General features: G+C 38.8%; 1 protein-coding gene across 4 annotated transcripts in view; it reads right to left on the bottom strand.

Annotated features, from left to right (window-relative positions):
• MIA3 (MIA SH3 domain ER export factor 3) overlaps positions 1-25,890 on the bottom strand; it is a 55,537-nt gene that overhangs the window by 4,822 nt on the left and 24,825 nt on the right. For 2 of the 4 annotated variants that reach the window (XM_042257097.2, XM_042257096.2), the window contains exons 1-19: positions 17,238-17,517; positions 16,185-16,316; positions 13,457-13,478; positions 12,661-12,749; positions 12,332-12,409; positions 12,136-12,246; positions 11,038-11,109; positions 10,755-10,859; positions 9,987-10,109; positions 9,766-9,877; positions 8,514-8,569; positions 8,120-8,210; positions 7,830-7,968; positions 1,786-1,887; positions 1,106-1,166; positions 959-994; positions 816-883; positions 597-697; positions 289-426 (exon numbers count right to left, since the gene is read on the bottom strand). In XM_042257097.2, coding sequence (XP_042113031.1) covers positions 289-426; positions 597-697; positions 816-883; positions 959-994; positions 1,106-1,166; positions 1,786-1,887; positions 7,830-7,968; positions 8,120-8,210; positions 8,514-8,569; positions 9,766-9,877; positions 9,987-10,109; positions 10,755-10,859; positions 11,038-11,109; positions 12,136-12,246; positions 12,332-12,409; positions 12,661-12,749; positions 13,457-13,478; positions 16,185-16,316; positions 17,238-17,348 — 1,747 coding nt within the window. In that variant the 5' untranslated portion in view covers positions 17,349-17,517. Of the gene's footprint in view, positions 1-288; positions 427-596; positions 698-815; positions 884-958; positions 995-1,105; positions 1,167-1,785; positions 1,888-7,829; positions 7,969-8,119; positions 8,211-8,513; positions 8,570-9,765; positions 9,878-9,986; positions 10,110-10,754; positions 10,860-11,037; positions 11,110-12,135; positions 12,247-12,331; positions 12,410-12,660; positions 12,750-13,456; positions 13,479-16,184; positions 16,317-17,237; positions 17,518-25,890 lie in introns of those variants that run through there. The other 2 variants (XM_012187082.5, XM_042257095.2) reach the window with 1 other exon arrangement.

Genomic DNA, 25,890 nt, shown 5'->3' with positions numbered 1-25,890 from the left:
CTATAATAAATAATACTATATACAACAATACTACTATATATAAATGTTTATATTTGTTTACATATATGTTCACATATAAGAAATACAATAGTATCATAACAGTAAATGCATGCTTTTTGTTCTAAAGCAGATCTAAAGTAGACTATTTACTCACCAAGACAAATTAATCCTTCTCTATATTGGACAGACCCAAATTCTCACCTGCTGCTTACATTAGCAACAGAATTCTCAAAGAAGGAAAAGAACTCTTGAAACAGTTTACCACAAGGTAACATGGCAATGGCTCACCAAATTCACTTCGAGGCATCTCTCTCCGATTAAGCGTAGCAGACAGAGGTCTTGCGGGTGGGTCTGCTGTCAGCGGTGGGGAACATTCTCCACCGCTCACAGGAGATGGGCCAAAAGAGCCATTCTGGCTCAGGGGACCTGCAGACAATGAGCAAGAGTTGGCACTTTAACCTTTTTTTCTTTAGTAAGTTCTTGGGATTATTTCTAGGGCATCATAAATATTACACACATATTACAGAAATAAAAAGTAACTTAAAACACATTTTTCACCAAAATATAGACTGCTGCCATTTAAAAGTATTCCCTACCTCTCCGTGGAGGGTTTTGTGTGTTGGGTCTTCCTGGCATTGGTTTTACAATCACAGGTTCTTCTTGCATCATTGCCATCTTTTGGGTTAGTTCCAATAGTCTTGAATATAAAGAAAGAATAGACTTAAATATGAAATAGAAAATTCCTTACTGGATATCATGGCACAGCCTTTAAAAACTCTTAAAACACACTGAAAATACAAGTTTTAAAAACATACTTATGTCTCAAGTTGGCAGCTTCTCTTTTCTCTTCAGCTATAGCTCTTTCTGCAGCACGAGCTTTGAGCTATTGGGAGGAAAAAAATCCAAAATAAGCTGTGATAGACCACATAAAATAAAGAAGAGAAAAAAAAAATCTTACCCAGTTATCGTGAGCTTTCTTCTCATGAGTAGCAATCTGAAAAACACAACCCATCAAGAAATATGTTCAAGGATTCCCTATAATAGCTATTGTAATAATCTGTATCAGATAGCAAAGAATTCCACCCTGTAGGGCAGTATGATTTACCTGGTTTTTAAATGAGCGCTCTGTTTTCTGTAGTTCATCCTCCATTTCTTCAATCCTCCGCCTAAGGGTTAAACTTCCTTTTATTATTTAAAGCGCAACTGAATAAATTTTACACAATCTCACCATATTCCCTTTAACAACTGTACCCTTTCAGACCACCCATACATACAAAAACACATTTTCCCTGGTTATAGGAGCATATTGTGATCAAAACTAATACTACATAATTTCCTTCTTTATTATTTAAGAGCTGGAGATTCTGAATTGATACATTATAATTTCCTTAACTGCTCTTCATATGTTCTCAAACTATTCTGCTATAAATCTTTCTCCAGAAAGCTGTTTCTTCTTTTAATTATATTCACAGAAGATCTTCCAGAGCTATGACTACTATCATTTTAATGATTTTTAGATACATCATACATCAAACTGCCTTCCAAAAAAGAATTTCTCCAATATATAAAACCACTCAGAGCTGCTGGCATGAACCAAGCTCCCTCAGTCTTGCTAGTACTGGGTGTAAGGAAATTTCTGTTAATTTAACATTTTTCCTTTGTTAACTTAAAATTTATGTTTTCTCATGTTTTGTTCTACACAGTGTAAAAACAGTTTTGTTTTGAAAAAAAACGCCTACAGTATTTTCATCAGCCACTGACACCCTTCTCAGAATCTGAACTCACTTGTAAGTTTTCACTTCCTCTGCCGCCAAAACTGCCTTTTCATCTGCAGCTGACAGCCGCTGCTCTCTTTCTTGCCGCTCATACTCTTCTTGACTCAATTTCCTAAGATAAAATCAGTTGTCAAATGAAGGTGCTTCTCTTTTTTCCCAGCATTCTGTCTAAATGTCTCTAGGTTACTTCCCATCCTTTCCAAAACATATTCATATAAAGTCATAGGAAGGAATTCAAACCTGCCACTTAGGGATAAAAATCAAACTCTGCCTGTTGGCAACACTTGCATTTTTTAACTTTTCACAATTCTCTACTCACTAACAAAAAAAAACAAACAAATGGAAAAAAATGCTGCACCCCATGGGCAAGTTTCTTGTGTTTGAGACAAAGAGCTCATTTTACTTCAGTATGGAGAGCCAGGGCTGATCAACCTAACACAATCAAGCTTACTAGGATAGAGCACGGGATAATTACGGCTCTTATTTCTACCACGGAAAGACCTGTAATTACTTCTCTTATTTCAATCCTGGAAGGACTATTTCTCAATCCAGACTGGCACCATGATAATTAGTCCTCAGAAGCCTTTTAGAAAGTCTTCCGATTGTGCAATTAACCATAGAACACTCCCACACTTCAGATGTGGGACTTCTACTGCCTCTGTCAATGGAGCTGTGATCAGAGGAAAGAGAAAAATCTCAGAATTGGCAGAGTCTACTGGATAGGAAAAGAATCTAAACTGTCCCATAATCAGAGTATCACCTACTAGAAACTGGTTTTAACTTTCAAGTTCAAGATATTAATATACTATAACAGAAATTTTAATGGTAGCAACATGGGGTAATGGTTTTAAAATGCTATTTTTCTTTTTTTCCTTTTCTAGTACTTTGACTATAGTTCTGATTCAAAAGAAACTTGAAACTTAGTTTCTATCAATCAGAAACATAATCAGAAAAAACACAGTAAAAACAGTAATCACAGAGAAAAAGAATTATATATTCTTTTGTAACGGTGCATTCAATACGTCAGCAAGTGTCATGAATGGCTAAAATATACTGGTTACCTAGAAAGACGCTAAAGATACAATATGCGTAAAGTACTCTCCTGTACTAATAGAGTGCACTGTTGAATGCAGTTTAACAATGCACTTAACCACAGAACAATCCCCTAACTCTGGTACAGGAAGAGATGTGAGAAAACTGGGTCCTGAAGAAAGATCACAGACAATTTTCCTTCCAGGAATGAATGACTTAGTGTGAGAACATTAAAAACATCAGACAAATAAAACATTAGACAAAATATATAGAACATTGGAAAAAATATAAAGAATGTGCTTGAAGGCATCAAGCTAATACACGAGGTCACAATCCAATAAAAAAAGGAATCTCAGAATTACAAGTGAGCCTGCCATCTGAAGTCACTTTTCCCCTAGGTTTGACCCATACACTGAAGACAATGAAGAGATATAAGGAGGCTGAACAGAGTTCAACAGATTCGTGGGGGCACAGAAAACAAAGCAGAGCTAAGGGGTTCCAACAAGGGGCATCCTAGTAAAAGCCTTGGGCTATGTTGAGACTAGAAAGAATTGTGTACTTGGAGTACCAAACAAACAATGCAGTGTCCTTTGAAGGAACTAAGTCATCTCTGAATGATCTTTATTGCTGACTGGATTAAAGTAATGGCCATCTGCTAGAAACAAACTGTTTTCTTTCTTTAGGAAAAAGAACATCATCTTAGGCCTCCAATTCCTTCCATAGTGTTCGCCCAGGCACCCCACAGGACACTGTGACTAAGATCTAAAAGACAACAGAAATGGCTCATTGAGGATCCACATAATGGAATTATCACACAGGCTTTAAAATAACTGCGCTTTATATATTCACGCAAGTAAAGATTACGAATTTCAGCAAAGGATTAGAAATATAAAACTAAAACACAGTAACTGAAATTAAGAGCTCAATGAATGATTTTAGTAGCAGATTTGATAACTGAAGTGAGATGCTAGCACACTGGAAGATAGGTCAGGAAAAAACATCCAGAATGGAGCAAACACAGATGACAATGTAGGAGACACAGGGGGAAATAATTTTAAAAGATTTAAATGGAATCTCAGAGAAGAATGAGACAGAATTAATACGTGGATTAAAAACCCCAAAATTCAGCAGGTGTCAATCACCTCAAACAGCATAAATGCAAAACAGATTGGGGCGGGGGGGAAGGAAGGAGAAGAAAAATAAAAACTAAGAACACCCACACCTAGGCAGCTCTGAATAAAACTGCTGAAAAACCAAAATAACTTTTAAAGACCACAAAGGCAAGGGTGAGACATTTGAACAGGGAGAATAAGAGTGATACTGGACTCCTTGAAGAAACTTTAAAACCAGGAAGAAATTGGGTATCTTTAAAGTACTGGAATTAAGTAACTTCAAAAATCCCAGAGCCAGCAGAAGATCCTGAAAAAAAGGACTCAAAATAAAGGTGTATTCACACAAAGATAAACTGGCCACATCTGTCACTAAAGGATGTTCTTCAAGTAGAGTCAAAGTGATTCCAAATGAGAGACACCGAAGGTGCAGGGGAGAGGGAAGAACTACAGGCGGACCTCAGAGCTACTACAGGTTCAGTTCCAGACCACCACAATAAAGCAAAGAAAGAAAGGGACTTTGGAACTGTTTTAGTCTCCCAGTGCATACAGAAGTTCTGTTTACGCTGTACTGTAAGTAGCCTATGATAAAGTGTGCAACAGCATCATGTCTGAAACCACATACAAGCCCTAATTACTGACCACTTCACTGCTAAAATATGTAACCATCATCTGAGCTTTTATGATCATTTTGTAATAGTAACATTAAAGATCACCGATCACAGATCACCACAGCAAATACAGTAATAATGAAAAAATCTGAGATACTGTGAGAATTACCAAAATATGACACAGAGACATGAAGTAAGCAAATGCTGTTGAAAAAAAATGGTACTGACAGACTTGCTTGACTCAGGGTTGCCACAAACCTTCAATTTCTAAGAAACGTAGTATCTGCAAAGCACGATAAAGCAAAATGCAATAAAATGAGGTATGCCTGTAAATTAAGTGACTACTGGCCGGAAAGCACTAGTGGACAATAAAAACAACCTGTGGAGTTCAAATATACAAAGAATTAAAATGCAGGAGCATCTAAGTCAGGATGTCTATTAATTTAGTAAGTCCAGGATACATGCTCTCATCTTTAGAGGAATTACATGAAGACAATTAAAGCAACCAATAACTACCTAGCTTACACAGGGGAAAAGCAGAATTCTGAAAAATATTCAAACAACCTAAAAGACACAAAGAAGGAAGAGAAAAAAGAACACCGAACAGGCCACCAAATACAAAGAGAATATCAACATGCAGATTTAACCCTTAACAGGTTTAAATACATTATAATTAGGAATGACATTACAAGGAAAAAGAAGGGATTACACTCTAAGGGAAAAATGAGTGCTCTGAGTAGTCACCTACTCATGTCACAACTTACTCTAGAAAAATTTTAAGGCACATCACCATTTGAATAGGCAGGAGATTGCCAGTGGAAATAAAATAAAAGGACATTTTTACTGCAGAAAAGGCAGTATGTATAATGACGCAGAAGCTCAGAGAGGCACGAAGGAACCGTGGGCAGGCTGCCAAGGCAGCATCAGAAGTCACCGGAAACACGCCTGGAGAGGCTGCCCAGGATCACAAGGGGGGCAGTGCCCTGAGCGCCTGCTGAAGAGCTCGAAATTGATCCTGAAGGATTAGCCTCCTTGACAGAGTTTAAGCACGCGACAACATAAAAGGACTCATATTTTGGAAGTTTGTTCCAGCAACTGTAGACTTTGGAAGAAGCGTAAGAAAGAGAAACTGGAGACAGGTGAGTATTTAAGGTAAGGGGTGGCAGAAGAGATGATTCGAGTCTGAGCACACACAACGGCTTTGGGGATGGAGTGCAGTGTGTGCCGATATGGTGACTGAGTGGATGCTGGAGAGTGCCATATCATACTGACTTTACGTATCATAAAGAAAGGCAATTGCCATTCAGGTAATTCAAATAACTACTAGTGGCAGAGAAGTGCTTTTTAAAAAATAATAATAAATAACGAAATGAGAAATATTTGTCTAAAGCAAACAGTTAGAACTGGACATGGAACAACAGACTGGTTCCAAATACGAAAAGGAGTACGTCAAGGCTGTATACTGTCACCCGGCTTATTTAACTTATATGCAGAGTACATCATGAGAAACGCTGGGCTGGAGGAAGCACAAGCTGGAATCAAGATTGCCTGGAGAAATATCAATAACCTCAGATATGCAGATGACACCACCCTTACGGCAGAAAGTGAAGAAGAACTAAAGAGCCTCTTGATGAAAGTGAAAGAAGAGAGTGAAAAAGTTGGCTTAAAGCTCAACATTGAGAAAACGAAGATCATGGCATCTGGTCCCATCACTTCATGGCAAATAGATGGGGAAACAGTGGAAACAATGGCTGACTTTATTTTTCTGGGCTCCAAAATCACTGCAGATGGTGACTGTACCCAGGAAATTAAAAGACGCTTACTCCTTGGAAGGAAAGTTATGACCAACCTAGACAGTATATTAAAAAGCAGAGACATTACTTTGTCACCAAGCATCCGACTAGTCAAGGCTGTGGTTTTTCCAGTGGTCATGTATAGATGTGAGAGTTGGACTATAAAGAAAGCTGAGTGCCGAAGAATTGATGCTTTTGAATTGTGGTGTTGGAGAAGACTCTTGAGAGTCCCTTGGACTGCAAGGAGATCCAACCAGTCTATCCTAAAGGAGATCAGTCCTGGGTGTTCATTGGAAGGACTGATATTGAAGCTCAAACTCCAATACTTTGGCCACCTGATGTGAAGAGCTGACTCATTTGAAAAGACCCTGATGCTGGGAAAGATTGAGGGCTGGAGGAGAAAGGGACAACAGAAGATGAGATGGTTGGATGGCATCACCAACTCAATGGACATGGGTTTGGGTGGACTCCGGGAGTTGGTGATGGACAGGGAGGCCTGGCATGCTGCGGTTCACGGGGTTGCAAAGAGTCAGACACGAGTGAGCAACTGAACTGAACTGAAAGCAAACCAGGTACTCAGAGCTGGCCTGAATAAAACTCAGAAAATCTAAACTGATTTCTTGGTGAGCAAAGAATTAAGAGAAAAAGTCAGTGGTATAGTTTCAATGTTTAACGGCATCTGGCAATAGCAACCAAAGCATTTGGAAAAGATTAAATTTCCTTAGCAAAAGAAGCTTTCTCACAGACTGCTATAAACACCAAAGAGTGAACTACAGGAACAAACACAATTAGCAACTGCCACCAATAAAGTACTTTTATAGACAGTTCACGTATTTTTGTGAAGAAAATTTAAAATGAACTACAAAAGTACATCTTTCAAAAGATACCTAACTCCTAATTTGAGATGTCAATTTCAAAAGATTAATAGCTAAATACACCAAACAGGTATTTCTAAATTCAAAACTCCCAATAACCTTGTGATATTTACGTATTATATATGTATACTCTGAATATTTGACCATATTAAGTTCAAAAACTTACAATACTGTCAATAACGAAATACTCCTTTTAAAGTATACTGATTTTACCAAAAATCATGTCTTATAAATCACTCAGGATTTTTAAAGACTATTAAGAACTACAAGAACAAATGTAAGACAAATAAGAAGGATGTAAGTGACAACCACAAAGAAAGTGGAATAAGTGGTGGAGCTGCAGAAAGGGGACAGATCATAAAAGAAGCACTTTCAGAACAGCAACTGTTAGCACCAATAACTACCACCCTTCAGGTAAATTACAGGCAATAATTGCTGACAATTAGTCAAAATGAAAAAGAAAAATGCAAGTTATGGGAAACTGGGTAGAAATGGAAGAAAGCCAAATTTATACTCATTACAGATAGAAAATACAATAAACAATCTTTTAAAATGACAAGATTATCTACATGCATTTAGTACATGCATTTAGTTAGATGACAATATTGTTAACAATGAAGCACAACAATCTTACTTTTGTAGAGCCATCTCCTTCTGCTGATAGAGTTCATTTAGAATCTCTACTTTCTGCCTTAGTGTTTGGCATTCATCTTCCAGCACAGTTTTGGCAGACTGAAGCGAGCTGCGATCCTCTTCTAATTTCTTTATTTGGTCTAGAGGGGATAAAACATCTTAGTTTTGTGTGTGTGCACAAGAACTGGAGGACTCGTTGAGGGGGGCAGTATTAAAGGGAGTGAAAAACATGCAAAGAGGAAGTCATTCTTTATTTTTCCAACAGCAATTTCTTTTTAAGAAGCAACCTACCTTCCAGGTTACATTTAGTGGACATGGAGGCTCTGAGTTTACACTGTAAAAGTTTTAGATCCTCTTCAACTACTGATATTGCAGTCTGCGTCTAAAAATTGCAGAAGAGAAAAATATTCTTAAAAGTAAGAATTCTTGATAGTAAATAGTCTTATATTTACTATTCTTAATAATAAATACTCTAATTCTAAATATTCTTAATAGTAAGAATATTACTATCATAGGCACTTATAGTGGTGGTGGTTTGGTCACTTAGTCATGTCTGCCTCTTGCGACCCCATGGACTGTAACCTGCCAGGTTCCCCTGTCCGTGGGATTTCTGAGGCAAGAATACTGGAGTGGGTTGCCATTTCTTTCTCCAGGGGATTACAGCACTCTATTAAAAGGATTATACCCGAGAAACGTCCATCATCTGCTTAATCTGATTTTTCACCTTCTCACTCCGGTCACCTAAAAAAAAGAAAAGGATTTCATTGTTCTTTCCTTCCTTACTGTTTAACTATATGTCCTTGCCTTCCCCCAAACAATTACCATGTTCAAACATTCAAAGAAAAAACAAACTAACCAAAAGAACTGATTAGCTTAACTGACTTCCAAGAGAGTTCCAAAGTTAGATTGAAAAAATTAATGAATTCCTAGTCTGTACAGTAAAAACATCCATGCAGTTCTTGAGCAAGAAGGGATACGTGAAATACAGCTTTTCTTCTCTCTTGGACCTACCTGCCCCCAGTCAAATATCTTATTTAGAAAGACTCACTCTTCTTCTCTCCCCTTGAACCTGCTACCAGGTGTAGTTTAAAACACTCCCAATATGGGCAACATTCAACCCGGGACTCAGTGTCTAGAAATACCTCCCTCATCAGTAAACACTGTTGCCCTTTAGCTTCCATTGCTCTCTTCCATTGCCCTTTAGCTCTCATTGCTTAGTTGGTTTATAGCTCCCTGCAGCTCAGTACTTTGAAAATTGGTTGTGGCCCTAAAATCACAGAGCTACAGATACAGTAGACATGAAGCTGAGAAACAAGTTTCTCCTACTGAAGAATGTCCAGGATGCAGAGGAGTGAGACAGGATGGTGCTGCTCTGGCGCCAGCGCACATATCCAGCTCTCAATGGAATGGAAAAGCCATGTCAGTGGTTACTGCATGCCTAGCTGTACTACAACCCAGTAACCACCTCGGCCCAGGCCACAAAGCCCTGTAGTCCCTCAGTGTCCACAAGAGACTGGCTCCGGACTTCCCCACACCTCCCCCAACAGGAAACCAAAACCTATGGATGCTCAAGTACTTTATATAAAAGAGCACAACATTTCAACATAACCTACACAGACCCTCCCACATATTTCACCTCTAGGTTACTTGTAATACCTTATACAATGTAAATGCTAAGTAAACAGATGCTGGCATGAAGCAAAGTGAAACTCTGCTTTTGGAACTTTATGGAATTTTTCTCCTCCCAATATTTTCAAAATGTAGTTGGCTAAATCTGCAGATGCAAACCCACAGATTTGGAGGGCTGACTACAAATTCAGTGGCAGGCATCTACAGCTGGAACCCTTAATAGGAAATTCAGTCCGCAGAGAAAAGCATCAGTGTACTTAAAGACAAGAAGGCAGAAAGAGGTCCAACCTCTCAGAAACCAATCATACCTCCCACTTCTCCATTTGCTAATTCATCTGATTCACTTCCTCCTTTATTTTGATCCTCAGATTCAGATTCACAATCTAACCGATTCAACTGTGTAATGCAATTAGTCAAAGCCTAGAAAAGAAGCAAAAGGGTATTTATTAGAAACAGCCTCTCAATTTCAACTGCAGATTTCATGAGAATTTATGAGAAATTAAGCATGTATTCAAAAAAATGAACTCACGTTAATATTATCATCTTTGTGAGTGAGAGCTACTTCTAGATCTTTCTGAGACTTCTCAAATGATCTGATTTGCTCACTGAGCTCAGCATGTGATTTAGTCCAGTCTTTGATTTCTTGCTGCAACTGAAAAGTTAAAATACATTAATTTCCAACCATTATGGCTTTTGCAGAGAAGGCAGCAGGACCACATGAACGAGACAGGGAAGCGGGGAGCTGTGCTTCTCTCTGGCTTGTCACTATGAGCTACAGCTTTGGTAAAAGGAGAGGAGAGAGTGGCTCCAACACTCACTAAGAGCTGTCAGGACACTGGTCTAGTGTACCGCATCCTGCGGAAAACTGCCACCAGTTCACATAACTCACTTCCAGTAGGAACAGAACGGCAATATCTCACTGCCTACCAAGTCCAGACTCCACATCAGGTACCTTCTCTTGGTCAGAGAGGCAGTAACTCCTCAGAGGAGAGTAACAAATACCTAATTCTTTGGTCTAAGCAAATCCTTCGCCCCCTTGAGGCTACTCAAGTTAGTAACTGGTTGGTGCTGGATGAGACAAAGACTAAACATTCTGATAGCTACAGGGAATTATATAAAACAGAAAACCCAGAGCAGATGGAGAATGTATACATGCACTCAATCTGGGGAGCACAGTTTATACTTTGCATACCTAAAAATAGAATTCTGCATACATACTTCATTTTCTTAAAAACATATCCAAGAAGGAATAATACTTGGGTTTCCAGTTTAATCTATGATGCTAACTTTCCTTTACCTGCTCTTTCTTCTTCTTAAGTCTAGCATTTTCTTCTTGAACCCGATGGCATTCAGACTTCACTTTCTCTTCACTAAGTTTAGCTTCATTAAGGGCAATTTGTACCTAATGAAAAACACTGCTATTAATGCACTAATTCCAATGAAGAGCACACAAAAAAGTTACACTTTCCCAATTAATTCATATGGTTTTGGTTTTTCGCATTTCCTAGCACACATCAATGTTTGCTCCTCAAAATACTACGATATCATATTACTACCTTGCAGGAATTGTAGAGCTTTACCTCTGAAAATTCTGAGGCATTCACTGAGATAACATCCTTTAACTTCTCTATAGATTTCTTATTTTCTGATATCTGCAATGGGGAAAAAAGGGCACAAAAAAGTTTCAGGATTGCAGTAGAAACACTGGGATATATGATAAAAGGAAGAAACATTAAAAAAAAACACACATCCCAGTGCTATCCCCTAGGTACTGAGTAAAAGCAGACAATCCAACTTTGGCCTATGAGAAACGTCAAGAATGTAGAAACATGAGGAAAGAAAATACTGAAGACATAAACATTTCATATCATTCACAACTTTCCTAGTTATGACATAATGTGGTACATGATGAGATTTAAAAAGTCAAAGCAAAGAAAATGAAAAAAAAAAATCAATTAAACCAGTTCAAATCAATGAATTTTCCTAGTGATAAAAAAATCCCAAAGTCACTTAAAACTTCTCTTGCTAAACTAAAAATGACTGCACTTGAGGGAGAAGAGCCAAATCTCAGGAAGAGAATTCCAAAATTTACAAAGATACTCTGCCTTGTCACGGAGATGGAGGCCAACTCTTCACAGCTTTAACTGTGAGTTGTGCACAGTAACCTTCTTCCAAAGAGTATACTATGCAAAGGATGGAGAAAGGGTTAATTTCATAGCAGAGAAACCTGTCAAATACTACCTCAGTCAGGTGATCAAGCTTAACTGGGTGTGGGAACATTCTCTACTATTTTTGCATCTTGTATGTAATTCAAAAACTGTTCAAGTATTTAAAGTTTATTTTTAGAAACAAAACATGCAAAAATAAATCAAAACAAAGTACTAAGACCACACAAAGGGGCAACTATTTCTTCGTTGCTCTACATGTTTCAAAGGGCAGGGCCAAGCAACGTGAAAATTACCCAGGGCAGGGGACAAAAAATGTTTTCTAGGCCCATAAAAATAGTAACTTGGGGTAATAGTATTTAAAATCCCACAAAAATGCACAGAAGTAGGTTCCACTTCCCTGACTTTCAATGACTCTAGTTACAGCACAGGAAAATGCAGAGTTCGTCTCACACAACCTACAAAATAGTTCAAAAGCCAAATTATAGCAACACTTAACAGCAAAACTCTTACCAAGTCTTGATTCTTAGCATTCTGTTCTCTCTCAGACTCTAACATAGCGCGTAAACTTTTAGCTGTGTCTCCCAGAATTTCATTAGTTTCTTCAAGATTCTTGATTTTGTCCTACAAAAAAAAATGGATTAAAAACAACCATTCATTGTTTTCCTTTAGTTTTTAGAATGTAATCTCAAAAAGAAGAAATTTTTACCTTAAATTTAATTGCTTCATCGGAAAGAATCATGTTTTGTTTCTTGGTTTCTTGAACATGTTTCTTTGATTCCTTGATCTATATAAAATAAAGCATTCAAACTTCAGAAACATAAATTATAGTGCTATTAAAACTTATCTCCAAATAGGAGATCCCTGAGAGAAGAAAGCAGTAAGACATGTATGATGACTGCTTTATATTTGAAGAGTTTGTAGGAGATAATGAAACTAAAATGTGATTTAAAAACACTGTAATAACTGAACTATAAGACAGGAGGAAATAACTCAAGACAGAACCACAGGCGGAGAGAGGAAATGAAAGAATAATACCTTCTGCTCATAACTTGACAATTTTTGTACAAGTTCTGCATTTTCTTTCATGATAGTCTTCAACTTCTCAGAGATTTGCTGTTCAGTGACTAAAAGGGTGGGAAATCCATAAAATTATCATGATCACTAAAAAGTGAATTACCCAATGTATTAGCAGCAAAGACATGTTATCTGGCACTTTGAGGTAAATGAACTTAGCAGAACTATTATGCTTTTAAAAAGAAATCTGTGTTTAACAGCAATAGGGTATAAACATACTAAAATTTAAGAAAAACATAATAACAACCCTTATTTCAGTGAGATTCCACTTCAAATTTATTTCAAAGATAAGAAATATGGTAAAATGTTTTAGCTCCATATCTTTCCCCTTCGTGGACATCTTTCTTCTCAGAAAATGTGATCACTTCAAATATATTTCATTTGAAAACAGAAACAGAAAATGCAAGCATACTGACATATCTCTATTCCTCAAATTATCTACTTAAATATTTATTGTATTGAATAAATCATTAGCACAGGAACATGTTCACAGGTAATAGATTGCATTATATCAACATGCAAAGTCAGTCTGCTTACACTGAATCTTTTCCCTACACTCACAATTTGTTCCACCTCATCTCCTCTCACCTACTAGCATCACCATCTACTGTCATGTAAGCATACAACCTGGGATTAGTAAAATATTCAGGAATTAATCAGAGATCAGATGTCACCATTTCTACTTTTAGCTTACATAAAACTCAGATCAAATATCAATACTGAGGGTACAGCACAAACAATAAGCCTGAATATTTACCTTGATATACTCTACTCTTTACCTAAAAGAGAAAAAAATAAGCTTGATGTCAAGACATCTTACTAATAGAATTATTATAGTTCTTAACAGTCAAATCATAACCAAATGAAAATTTAACAATGGTCTGATTAAGCATAAGGATTCACAGGATTAACAAATAGGAAAAGGCTAAAAAAGACATTTCAAATGTAACTGGTAGTGATACTTCATAATAGTTCCTGATGGATAAATGCACTAAGGTAAATACCTTATTTTTGCAATGAAAGATACATTCACGTATTCTTTAAATGAGCACCAATCTTAGTAAATGAGCACCTAAGTTCCGTAATGGAAAGGGATTATTAGATATTTGAAAACTGCTAAGAGAGCAGATCTTAAAAGTTCCCAAACCAAGGGGGGAAAAATCTTGTAACTAGGTGTTGGTGATGGACTGTCAACTAGGCTTTTGGCAATCATTCTGCAATACATGCAAACATCAAAGCATTACTTTGCACACTTGAGACTACTATAATATTACTTGTCCATTATACTGCAATTTAAAAAAAGTGAAAAAGGAGTAACATTTTCCTGTTAAATACACTAATGCTTCATTTACCCAAAACCATTTACTTGGCAGCCCCAAACAGCCAGAATGAGATCTCGAAACAAAGATAACTGAAAAAGACTCTGAGGAAACAAAGGCATAATCAGGGAACTAAGATATGCTTCTTCCACCAGAAAACATCTTAGAAACCCTAATCAAAGTTGGCTACTGGGTGAATTTAGAAATCGGATAAATTAGACCATCTGATTTTCCCAACTCCCTAAAAATGGAGGTCATAAATCTAAAAGGGAAAAGACTGCCGAGGGAAAAGCTGGACAAAGACTTAGCAACTAAACAACAACAAAAGGAAAATACACAAGCAACAAGAGAAATAACAGCCAGTATCTTCTAAATCATCCCCTAGGGTCAGCACTGAATTACGGGTAAAATCCAAGCAGTACTCAATTTTTAAAAAAGTGTTACTGAATGTCTCTGTAACCTGCTCCCTTTATCAAATGTCATAAATGGTGATGAGATGCTCAGATCAGTCCACAAATCATCCACGATATCTCAGTATTGTTATAGTATCTAACACCATTTTTAATGGTGGTGCAGAGGTTAAAGCGTCTGCCTGCAATGTGGGAGACCTGGGTTCGATCCCTGGGTCGGGAAGATCCCCTAGAGAAGGAAATGGCACCCCACTCCAGTATTCTTGCTTGGAGAATCCCATGGACGGAGGAGCTTGGTGGGCTACAGTCCACAGGTTGCAAGAAGTTGGACACGACTGAGTGACTTCACTTTCACTTTCCACAAGAAACTACATTCAGCTTCAACACAGAAATTAATGACAATTTCTCTAATGTCATAGCCTTGCTAATGAGAAAGTAAGCTTCCTTTATCCTCCTCTCACCGAAATCAACAGGTAGGAGAAAGCAGGAAGAAGCAAGGAGCTGGCAATGAGAGTATGGAACAAGATCCCAAATGTTGAGACTGCGGGGCAGCAGTCAGCACATAAAGCCTACATAACCTTGTGCCAGAGGTTTTGAGATGGGACAATAAAGACTAGAAAATAGAAAACGTTTTCGCTGTCTGTTCTATCTTTTTCCCTTGTAGCTGAGGAAAAGCCCCATGAGATTTAAGAGGTCTTCACAACAATCCAGGCAAAAGATCTTTTTTTTAAAATCATTTTACAATCACGTGTGCAAGGAGAGAAAACTTATTAACAATGATATGTCTGAGAGAATTAGGAAATCAGAAGACTCAATTTTAGAAAGATATGCATGCATTAAATGTTTCTGGCCACTTTAAGCTTCAACTGAAACCTTTTCATCTGCAAAGCTCATTTATACAGAATAACTTTTCCCCCAATTACATTAGATGACCATGAAACAGAATCATTAAGTATGTATCTGTACGAGAACACATACACCTATAAGCGTGAAAGACAAATTACGCACAGAAAAGGACTCTAAGGAATAAAAATTTTAATGGTGTCTTTGGACACTATGTAATCTGTATTTCCAAATAAAAAGATGTTTTCTGAACACAACAGCATATGATCAAATTAGAAAATACGTGAAACATATATGTAAGGAAGAAGACGGAAAAATTATTTTTGATATATATTTTTACCATTTGCAGCATTTCTTTTGTGTGTATATATGTTTTTACATAATAAACAGTTTATCTACACTGTAAAGTCTTGGTTGTGGCTTTCTTCCACTTAACATTAAATTGTGAGCATTTTCTGTACCCCAGTGTCTTTGAAATACATAAATTTTAAGAGCTGCCTAATATCTCATTATATGGATGTACAATAATTTAATAACCTGCCCCCACAACACATCATTTAGGTTCTGTCAGGTTTTCACTCTAATTAATATGGTTCCATTTTTAACACCCCGTATATATTTTATGACTGGTTATTTCTTTAGGATAGATTACTTGACATGGTATTATACTATACAAAAGGACATGAACATTTTTAAGGCTTCTGATTCATAAACTAAAGTTTCCCCACTGAGATTAGACACATGTCATGTTGTTCACCTGTCTTTACCAACAAAGATTACACTCAATTATTTTATAATGTTAGCTTGGATTACAAGCATTCATTTGAGTTCAAGTTAGTAATTAAAAGAAAGGCAAAAGGGCCAGTGATATTCCTGTTTTAATGAGTCTAAAGGTATAAATTAATTTACTCACTGCAAGGACAGTTCTCCAGAAGAAAACGGCAAATGAAACAATTCCTAAGGAGGCAGTGATAAGTACAGGCTTCCATGGCAGTCCATAAAAATCAGGCCCAGGCTGGACATCATCAGGCAATGTAGCAAGGAGCTGGAAGAGAAACATTAGAAATAGTGGGAAACCTGAAAGAAATTTACAATAAAGCATCACAGAGAATCATCCACAGAAATCTAATTTCATCTCCATTAGACGGAGATCCCCTGAATGTTCTTCAGTATTTCCACTGCTTAAATAAAAAGAAGATACTGGCAGCCTCCTCTTTCCTGTTTGGCTTGAAGTCTTTTTAAACATTATAAATCTCAATCTCTTTATGTGGAGCATATATTTCCATTTCGCAACAGTCTCCAAAACACCATTTTGTCCAACACACGGCTAGAATCCCTCTGGATCACCCTTTTCTCTTAGTTGATTTGTATGATTTGAGAAGCCACAGCAAAAAAAACTGAAACATTACTATAGAAGTTTTTTAGGGATGCTAATAAAACCAGAGTGATAAGGAATACCACAATTAGCTTTTCCTCTGAGATCTGAAGTCTCAACTGTTCTCTACTTACATAAAGACAAACACTGAAACTTCAGACAGTTCCCGATAACTGGTCTAGACAGACCGCTGTGAATTTTAACTGGTTCCTAGAAACTGTTTCATTACAAACAGGGCATTACATTCCTCTCCGCTTCTATACTATTTTCTGTTGTACTGACCCCATCCCCCAAAGGCGTCATGGGTCAAGTGAAAAGGACCCGCAGGGATGTGATGCTCGCTTATTTTGACCGTGACTGTACAGTCGAAAGCAACACACTCCCTGCCACATCGTAAGTACTCAATTTAAAAAAATGAAAACGCCACAAAACCTTCTCAAATACACTCCCACTATCTCCTTAAACAGCACCGGAACGCCCTGCCCGCCTCCAGCCTGACACACACTTTATTTCTCCTTCGCCCGGTCAGGGCACCCACTCCGCTCAGAACTCGTCCACCCGCCTGCCGGAGCTGGGGGAGAGGGCCGTCACCTCCAGGAGCCTGGCTATGAGTGCTGCGTAGAGCACCGACAGGGGTCCCAGGAGCTCCGGGTCCCCCGGGGAAGAGGTGACAGAAGGCACAGTGGCAGGTACTGAGTCCATCGTGACGGGACAACGGAGCGCGGCCGACGCTTCCCGGTGGGACAGCACCAAAATCCCTCTCTATCACCGCTTCCTCCTTCCGAAAAGACCCGGCTCAGGGGGCGGAAACCCGGACTGAACTTCGCCTTCCTCGGCCGCTGGCACTTTCGCCCCGCGCCTCCTAGAAAACACGTCATAACACACGGCCCCGGGCGGAAGTACCGATGCCTCCGGGGGCCGGGCCCGCAGGGGGCGGGGCCACGGCGGAAGAAACCAATGGTCGAGCGGGGCCGGGGAAGAAAAGCAAAGACACCGAGCAACAGGAAGGGGAGACGGAACGGCTCAGCAACTGGGAGAGAAAGCGCGATTCCCTGGGCCCGGGCGTTCCGAGGACAATCAGCGGAGGCTGGGCGAAAGGAAAAAGATGCCCCACTCACGCCTGCCCAGAGCTGCACCCTTTTATCTCCAAGTGCTGAGACGCCGGCCGCTCCCGGTCCCTCTGATGGACCACCCTCCGCCTCGGCCGCGACGCAGGGCCCGGTTCCTTCCCGGCCCTCTGCGGTCTCCGGCTCACTTTCAAGCTTCCTAATGTTCGTAATGCGCCCACGTTCTCGCTGATGCCCCTCTAAGAAGTATAATTCTAGGGAATCTTGTCATTTCTACATTTACGCCAGTGGGGTCAGTTCTGAGTCCCACATTTTACCGTTTTAGGATTTGTGGAAAAGGACAAGCCAGTCTGGAAATCGCGTTCTAAGGGTGGAAGATAATAAAAATATTAACCCTGGAGGATGGAGGGGCTGACGTTTTTAGATGTTTAAAGGTATATATGTTTATGAATTGAATATAAAGTCAATTCAGAAGAACAATTAAACAGGGAAAGCTAGAAACAGAAGCGGGGGAGTGGGGGGTAGTGGGCTAAGGCATGCTCCGTAGTTTAAAAAGTATGGTACTGGCCCAAGAATACATCCAGACAGACCATGGAACAGGACAGATTTTCTAGAAATAGACCCAACTACATTGGCAATTTATAGTACAGTAAGAGCTGTGAGAAAAACAGACTTTTTAACAAGTCGCATTGACATATCTAGATAACCAAGTGGAAAATAATAAAAATGGGATTTTTTTTTTTCCTCACTGTCCATAAGGATAAATTCCAACTAGGTCAGACACCTGAATGTAAGAATGAGAACAGTAAGTACAAGAGAAAATATGGATGAATTTCTTGTTTATTCAGTTCAGTCACTCAGTCCTATCCGACTCACTGCAACCCCATGGACTGCAGCTTACCAGCCCTCCCTAACATCACCAACTCCCTGAGCTTACTCAAACTGGTATCTATTGAGTTGGTGATGCCATCCAACCTCTGTCCTCCCCTTCTCCCGCCTTCAATCTCTCCCCGTATCAGGGTCTTTTCAAATGAGTCAGTTCTTCGCATAGATGGTCAAAGTATTGGAGCTTCAGCTTAAGCATCAGTCTTTCCAATGAATATTCAGGACTGATTTCCTTTAGGATGGACAGGTTTGATCTCACAGTCCAAGGGACTCTCTCAAGAGTCTTCTTCAACACCACAGTTCAAAAGCATCAATTCTTTGGTGCTCAGCTTTCTTTATAGTCCAACTCCCACATCCATCCGTGACTACTGGAAAAACCATAGCTTTGACTAGATGGACCTTTGTTTTGCAAAGTAATGTTTCTGCTTTTAAATATGCTATCTAGGCTGGTCTTAACTTTTCTTCCAAGAAGCAATTTAGTGCAGTTCAGTCGCTCAGTCGTGTCCAACTCTTTGCGATCCCATGAACTGCAGCATGCCAGGCCTCCCTGTCCATCACCAACTCCTGGAGTTACCCAAACTCATGTGCATTGAGTCGGTGATGCCATCTAACCGTCTCATCCTCTCTCGTCCCCTTCTCCTGCCTTCAATCTTTCCCAACATCAGAGTCTTTTCAAATGAGTCAGCTCTTCGCATCAGCTGGCCAAAATATTGGGAGTTTCACCTTCAACATCAGTCCTTCCAATGAACACCCAGGACTAGTCTCCTTTAGAATGGACTGGTTGGATCTCCTTGCAGTTGAACGGACTCTCAAGGGTCTTCTCCAACACCACAGTTCAAAAGCATCAATTCTATGGTGCTCACCTTTCTTTATAGTCCAACTCTCACATCCATACATAACTACTGGAAAAACCACTGCCTTGACTAGTCGGATGTTTGGTGACAAAGTAATGTCCCTGCTTTTTAATATGCTGTCTAGGTTGGTCATAACTTTCCTTCCAAGGAGTAAGCATCTTTTAATTTCATGGCTGCAATCACCATCTGCAGTGATTTTGGAGCCCAAAAATATAAAGTCAGCCACTGTTTCCACTGTTTCCCTATCTATTTCCCATGAAGTGATGGGACCAGATGCCATGATCTTCGTTTTCTGAATGTTGAGCTTTAAGCCAACTATTTTACTCTCCGCTTTCACTTTTATCACGAGACTCTTTAGTTCTTCTTCACTTTCTGCCCTAAGGGTGGTGTCATCTGCATATCTGAGGTTATTGATATTTCTCCCGGCAGTCTTGATTCCAGCTTGTGCTTCCTCCAGCCCAGTGTTTCTCATGATGTACTCTGCATATAAGTTAAATAAGCAGGGTGACAATATTCAGCCTTGACATACTCCTTTTCCTATTTGGCACCAGTCTGTTCCATGTTCAGTTCTAACTGTTGCTTCCTGAGCTGCATACAGGTTTTTCAAAGAGTCAGGTAAGGTGGTCTGGTATTCCCATTTCTTTCAGAATTTCCCACAGTTGATTGTGATCCACACAGTCAAAGGCTTTGGCATAGTCAAGAAAGCAGAAGTAGATGTTTTTCTGGAACTCTCTTGCTTTTTCCATGATCCAGCGGATGTCGGCAATTTGATCTCTGATTCCTCTGCCTTTTCTAAAACCAACTTGAACATCTGGAAGTTCATGGTTCGTGTATTGCTGAAGCCTGGCTTGGAGGATTTTGAGCATTACTCTACTAGCATGTGAGATGAGTGCAACTGTGCTGTAGTTTGAGCATTCTTTGGCATTGCCTTTCTTTGGGACTGGAATGAAAACTGACTGTTTCCATTCCTGTGGCCACTGCTGAGTTTTCCAAGTTTGTTGGCATATTGAGTGTAGCACTTTCACAGCATCATCTTTCAGGATTTGAAACAGTTCAACTGGAATTCCATCACCTCCATTAGCTTTGTTCATAGTGACACTTCCTAAGGCTTCACGTTCCAGTATGTCTGGCTCTAGGTGAGTGATCACACCATCGTGATTATCTGGGTCATGAAGATCTTTTTTGTATAGTTCTTCCGTGTATTCTTGCCACCTCTTCTTAATATCTTCTGCTTCTGCTAGGTCCATACCATTTCTGTCCTTTATTGAGCTCATCTTTGCATGAACTGTTCCCTTGTATCTCTAGTTTTCTTGAAGAGATCTCTATAGTCTTTCCCATCCTATTGTTTTCCTCTATTTCTTTGCATTGATCACTGAGGAAGGCTTTCTTATCTCTCCTTGCTATCCTTTGAAACTCTGCATTCAAATGGGTGTATCTTTCCTTTTCTCCTTTGCCTTTTGCTTCTCTTCTTTTCCCAGCTATTTGTAAAGCCTTCTCATACAACCATTTTGCCTTTTTGCATTTATTTTTCTTGGAGATGGTCTTGATCCCTGACTCCTATACAATGTCACAAACCTCCGTCCATAGTTCTTCAGGCACTCTATCAGATCTAATCTCTTGAATCTATTTCTCACTTCCACTGTATAATTGTAGGGGATTTGATTTAGGTCATACGTGAATGGTCTAGTGGTTTTCCCTACTTTCTTCAATTTAAGTCTGAATTTGGCAACAAGGAGTTCATGATCTGAGCCGCAGTCAGCTCCCAGTCTTGTTTATGCTGACTGTATAGAGCTTCTCCATCTTTGGCTGCAAAGAATATAATCAATCTGATTTCGGTATTGACCATCTGGTGATGTCCGTGTGTAGAGTCTTCTCTTGTGTTGTTGGAAGAGGGTGTTTGCTATGACCAGTGCATTCTCATGGCAAAACTCTATTAGCCTTTGCCCTGCTTCATTCTGTACTCCAAGGCCAAATTTGCCAGTTACTCCAGGTATTTCTTGACTTCCTATTTTTACATTCCAGTCCTGTAAAATGAAAAGGACATCTTTTTTGGGTGTTAGTTCTAGAAGGTCTTGTAGGTCTTCAAAGAACTGTTCAAATTCAGCTTCTTCAGCTTTACTGGTCAGGGCATAGACTTGGATTACTGTGATACTGAATGGCTTGCCTTGGAAACAGATCATTCTGTCATTTTTGAGACTGCATCCAAGTACTGCATTCAGACTCTTTTGTTGACTATGATGGCTACTCCATTTCTTCTAAGGGATTCTTACCTACAGTAGTAGGTATAATGGTCAGCTGAGTGAAATTCACCCATTTCAGTCCATTTTAGTTTGTTGATTCCTAAAATGTTGATGTTCACTCTTGCCATCTCCTGTTGGACCACTTCCTTGCCTTGATTCATGGACCTGACATTCCAGGTTCCTATGCAATATTGCTCTTTACAGCATCAGACTTTACTTCCATCACCAGTCACATCCATAACTGGGTGTTGTTGCTTTGGCTCTGTCTCTTCATTCCTTCTAGAGTTATTTCTCCACTGATCTCCAGTAGCATATTGGGCACCTACCAACCTGGGGAGTTCATCTTTCAGTGTCCTATCTTTTTTCCTTTTCATACTGTTCATAATTGGGGTTCCCAAGGCAAGAATACTGAAGTGGTTTGCCATTCCCTTCTCTAGTGGACCACATTTTGTCAGAACTCTCCACCATGACCCATCTGTTTTGGGTGGCCCTACACAGCATGGCTCACAGTTTCATTGAGTTAGACAAGGCTGTGGTACATGTGATCGGATTGGTTAGTTTTCTTGATTACTAGGAGGGAGGAAAACCTTCCTAACTATGTCTCAAGATCTAAAGGAAAAGATTCATGAACTTGATTACTTAGAAATTTAAAAAAAAAAAAAAAACAGGATCCAGCCCTTGGACTAAAATAAGCAAAGTCTGACAGTGAAAACCTGAGGAAAAAATTATTTGAAATTTATTACAAAGGGTTAATATTCCTAAAGATTAAAGAACTTTACAAATAGAGAAGCTGGCCAGCAAGCCTACAGAAAAATGAGTAGAAAAAAATGAAGATAGTCCTCAGGAAAGAAGCAGGAAGAGAAGAGCTCCCAGACATAGGGAAACATGCTCTGTCTCACTCATAATAAAAGAAGTACAAATTAAACCTATATTGAGATACCATTTCTCACTTCTATTGGCAAGATCCAAACATTTAACAACATACTCTTTTAGTGAGAGAATGCAGAGGAAATGGGTATTCTCATACATTACTGATCATTATACAAAATGATACAAACCCCTATGAACAAGAATCTAGCAACATCTCCCAAAATCACCTGTGTAATAACCTCTGACACAACAATCCCACTTCTAAAGATCTGTCTCAAAGATATTAGAACTAGAGTAACAAATGCTAGAAAGATATATATACAAAGCCTTGTTATAATAACAAAAGATTGGAAATAACCAAACTGTCCAATGACAGAACTGTTGAATACATTGAAATATATAGCTGACCACTGAACAACACAGAGGTTAGGGGTACTAACCCTTGGTGCAGTCAAAAATCCCCACATATTTCACAGTTACTGGGCTCTCCTTAGGCAAGAGTCCTCCTGCCTCTGAGGATTCAACCAAATGTGGATTGTGTAGCACTGTAGTATGCATTTAGTGGAAAAAAAAAACCAAACATGTAAAAGTAGGGATCCAAGCAATTCAAACTAGGATTGTTCAAGGGTCAACTATAGTATGAAACTGGAAAAAAGAAATGAAATAATGAAATAAAAAATGAATTCTATTTTCTATTTCATTCTATTTTCATGTATTCTATTTTCTCTGGCTTCTCTCACTCAATGTAACTTGAGATTCATCTGTGTTGCTGCACAGATCAATAAGTCATTACTATTTTACTGCTGAGTAGCATTTCATTGTATAGATAAACCACAATTCATTTACTTACTAACCAGCTGACGGACTTTTTTTTTTTTCTCCATTTTTTGACTTTTGCAAACTGAGCTGCTACAAACCTTGATATACAAGGCCTTCTATGGATGTATAATGTGTGCTTGGTAGAAGAATGGCTAGACCATTTGACAGGTGTATGCCTACCTTTCTAAGAAAGTGACCAACTATTTTCCAAGGTGGCGGTACCATTTTATATCCCAATGTGCAGTATATGGTATTTCCAGTCCCTCCACATCTTCCCCAACACTTGGTCTCTTTAATTTCAGTCATTATTTAGTCACAATGGTTTAAATTTGCATTTCCTAAATAAAAATGATAAGCTTTTTATTTTTTTAATGTGCTTATTTGCTATCCACATCTTTTTGGGGGAACTGTTATTTTACTGGCTTATGTTTTTCCTTAGTGAATTTTGAGAGTTCTTCATATAATCGGGATACAAGTCCTTTATCAGATATATGCTTTGTAATGACTCCCTCCTAGTCTGTGTCTTGATATGGTTAAGTTTAAGCCCAGCATCTTTTTTTTTTCCTATTTATCCCATCTGTTCTTTGTTCCCTTTTTCCTCTTATTCTACCTTCTTTTGGATCAAGTTTTTTTAATGATACTAATTATCATCTTTGTTGATTTATTAGCTGTGATTCCTTGTTTTGTTATTTTAGCGGCTGATTTAGAGTTTATACTATACTATATGTGTGTGTCCTTAGTCGATTGGTCATATCTAACTCTTTGCAACCCCATGGGTTGTAGCCTACCAGACTCCTCTGTTCATGGGTTTCTGCAGGCAAGATTACTGGAGTGGGTTGCCATCCCTTTCTCCAGGAGATCTTTCCCACCTTGGGATCAAACCTGGATCTCCTGCATTGCAGGTGGATTCTTTATTGTCTGATCCAGCAGGGAATCCCATACTATACTATACATCTATACTATTATACTGCTAAGTCGCTTCAGTCGTGTCCAACTCTGCATGACCCAATAGACAGCAGCCCACCAGGCTGCACCATCCCTGGGATTCTCCAGGCAAGAACACTGGAGTGGGTTGCCATTTCCTTCTCCAATGCATGAAAGTGAAAAGTGAAAGTGACATCGCTCAGTTGTGTCCAACTCTTCATGACCCCATGGACGGCAGCCCACGAGGTTCCTCCGTCCATGGGATTTTCCAGGCAAGAGTACTGGAGTGGGGTGCCATCCATCTTTAAATGATCAATGATTACAATCTATGTTCAAGTGATACTGTACTACTTCAAGTATGCAGTAAGACTTTTACAAGAGTTATCACCTTTTCTCCCTCTCCTGATCAATAGTATAAATACTATTGTTGTCATATACTTTATTCTTTACACATTTTGTAAACCCCATTATACACTAATAATATTTTTCTTTAAACAGAAAATTAACTTTTAAAGATATTTAAATAATAAGATAATGGTTTTATATATTTAGCCACATACCTACCATTTCTGGCATTCGTCACTACTCTGTGTAGGTCCATTATATCCGTCTCTTGTCATTTTTCTTATGCGTAAAGGTCTTCCCTTAACATTTCTTAAGGTGCAGGTATCCTGTTGAATTTTTTCAGCTGTTGTATGTCGAGGTTGGGGGGGGGGAGAGTCTTCATTGTTTTTGAAGAATATTTTGTTGTGTATAATGCTGGAGATCAATAGTATTTCTCAAGCATATTAAAAGATATTATCCTACTATGTTCTCCCATGCCGTGTTTCCAATAAGAAATCTGACATCAATGTTATCTTAGTTCCTAAAATATCTCTTTTCTCTGGCTGATACTGCTCTTTATCACTTACTTTGTGCAATTTGATTATGATATATGTCCATTTGATCCCTGTGTCAGGAAGATCCCCTGGAGGAGGAGATGGCAACCCTCTCCAGTATTCTTTCCTGGCAAATTCTATGGACAGAGGAGCCTGGTGGGCTATACTCCATGGGGTCAGAAAAAGTTGGACATGATGAGCAACTGAGCACAAGCACATAGCTTTGTGTAGTTTGTTTCATGCTTTTTATACTTGGGTTTCATTGAACTTTTTGGCTCTGTAGGTGCAGCTTTCATAAAGCTTAGAAATTTTTCATCCTTTATTTCCTCAAATAATTTTCTGAACACCTCTCTATCCATTCCTCCAGGGATTTCAGTTAAATGTATTAGACTGCTTGAAAAGTGTCCCCACAGCTCACTGATAATCTGTTCAGTTTTCTTTTTTCCCCCATATGTTTCCTTTTAGATGTCTTTTATTGCTGTATCTTCAAGTTCACTAATCTTTTCATCAACAATGTCTAGTCTAGCATGAATCCCACACAGTATATTTTCACCAGAGGCATTTCATCTCTAGAAGTCTGACTTGCATCTTTTCTAAAAAATATTTTTCATGCCTCTAATTTTTTTAATATCTGAAATATGGCAGTAATAACTGTTTAATACCATCATATAATTCTAACATCTCTGACAGTTCTTTGTTGGCTTTGG

This window comes from Ovis aries, chromosome 12 (assembly GCF_016772045.2).
Source record: "Ovis aries strain OAR_USU_Benz2616 breed Rambouillet chromosome 12, ARS-UI_Ramb_v3.0, whole genome shotgun sequence".
Classification (NCBI taxonomy): Eukaryota; Metazoa; Chordata; class Mammalia; order Artiodactyla; family Bovidae; genus Ovis; species Ovis aries.
Note: the sequence above shows the minus strand (reverse complement) of the source record. Positions and strands in the feature narration are given on the sequence as shown.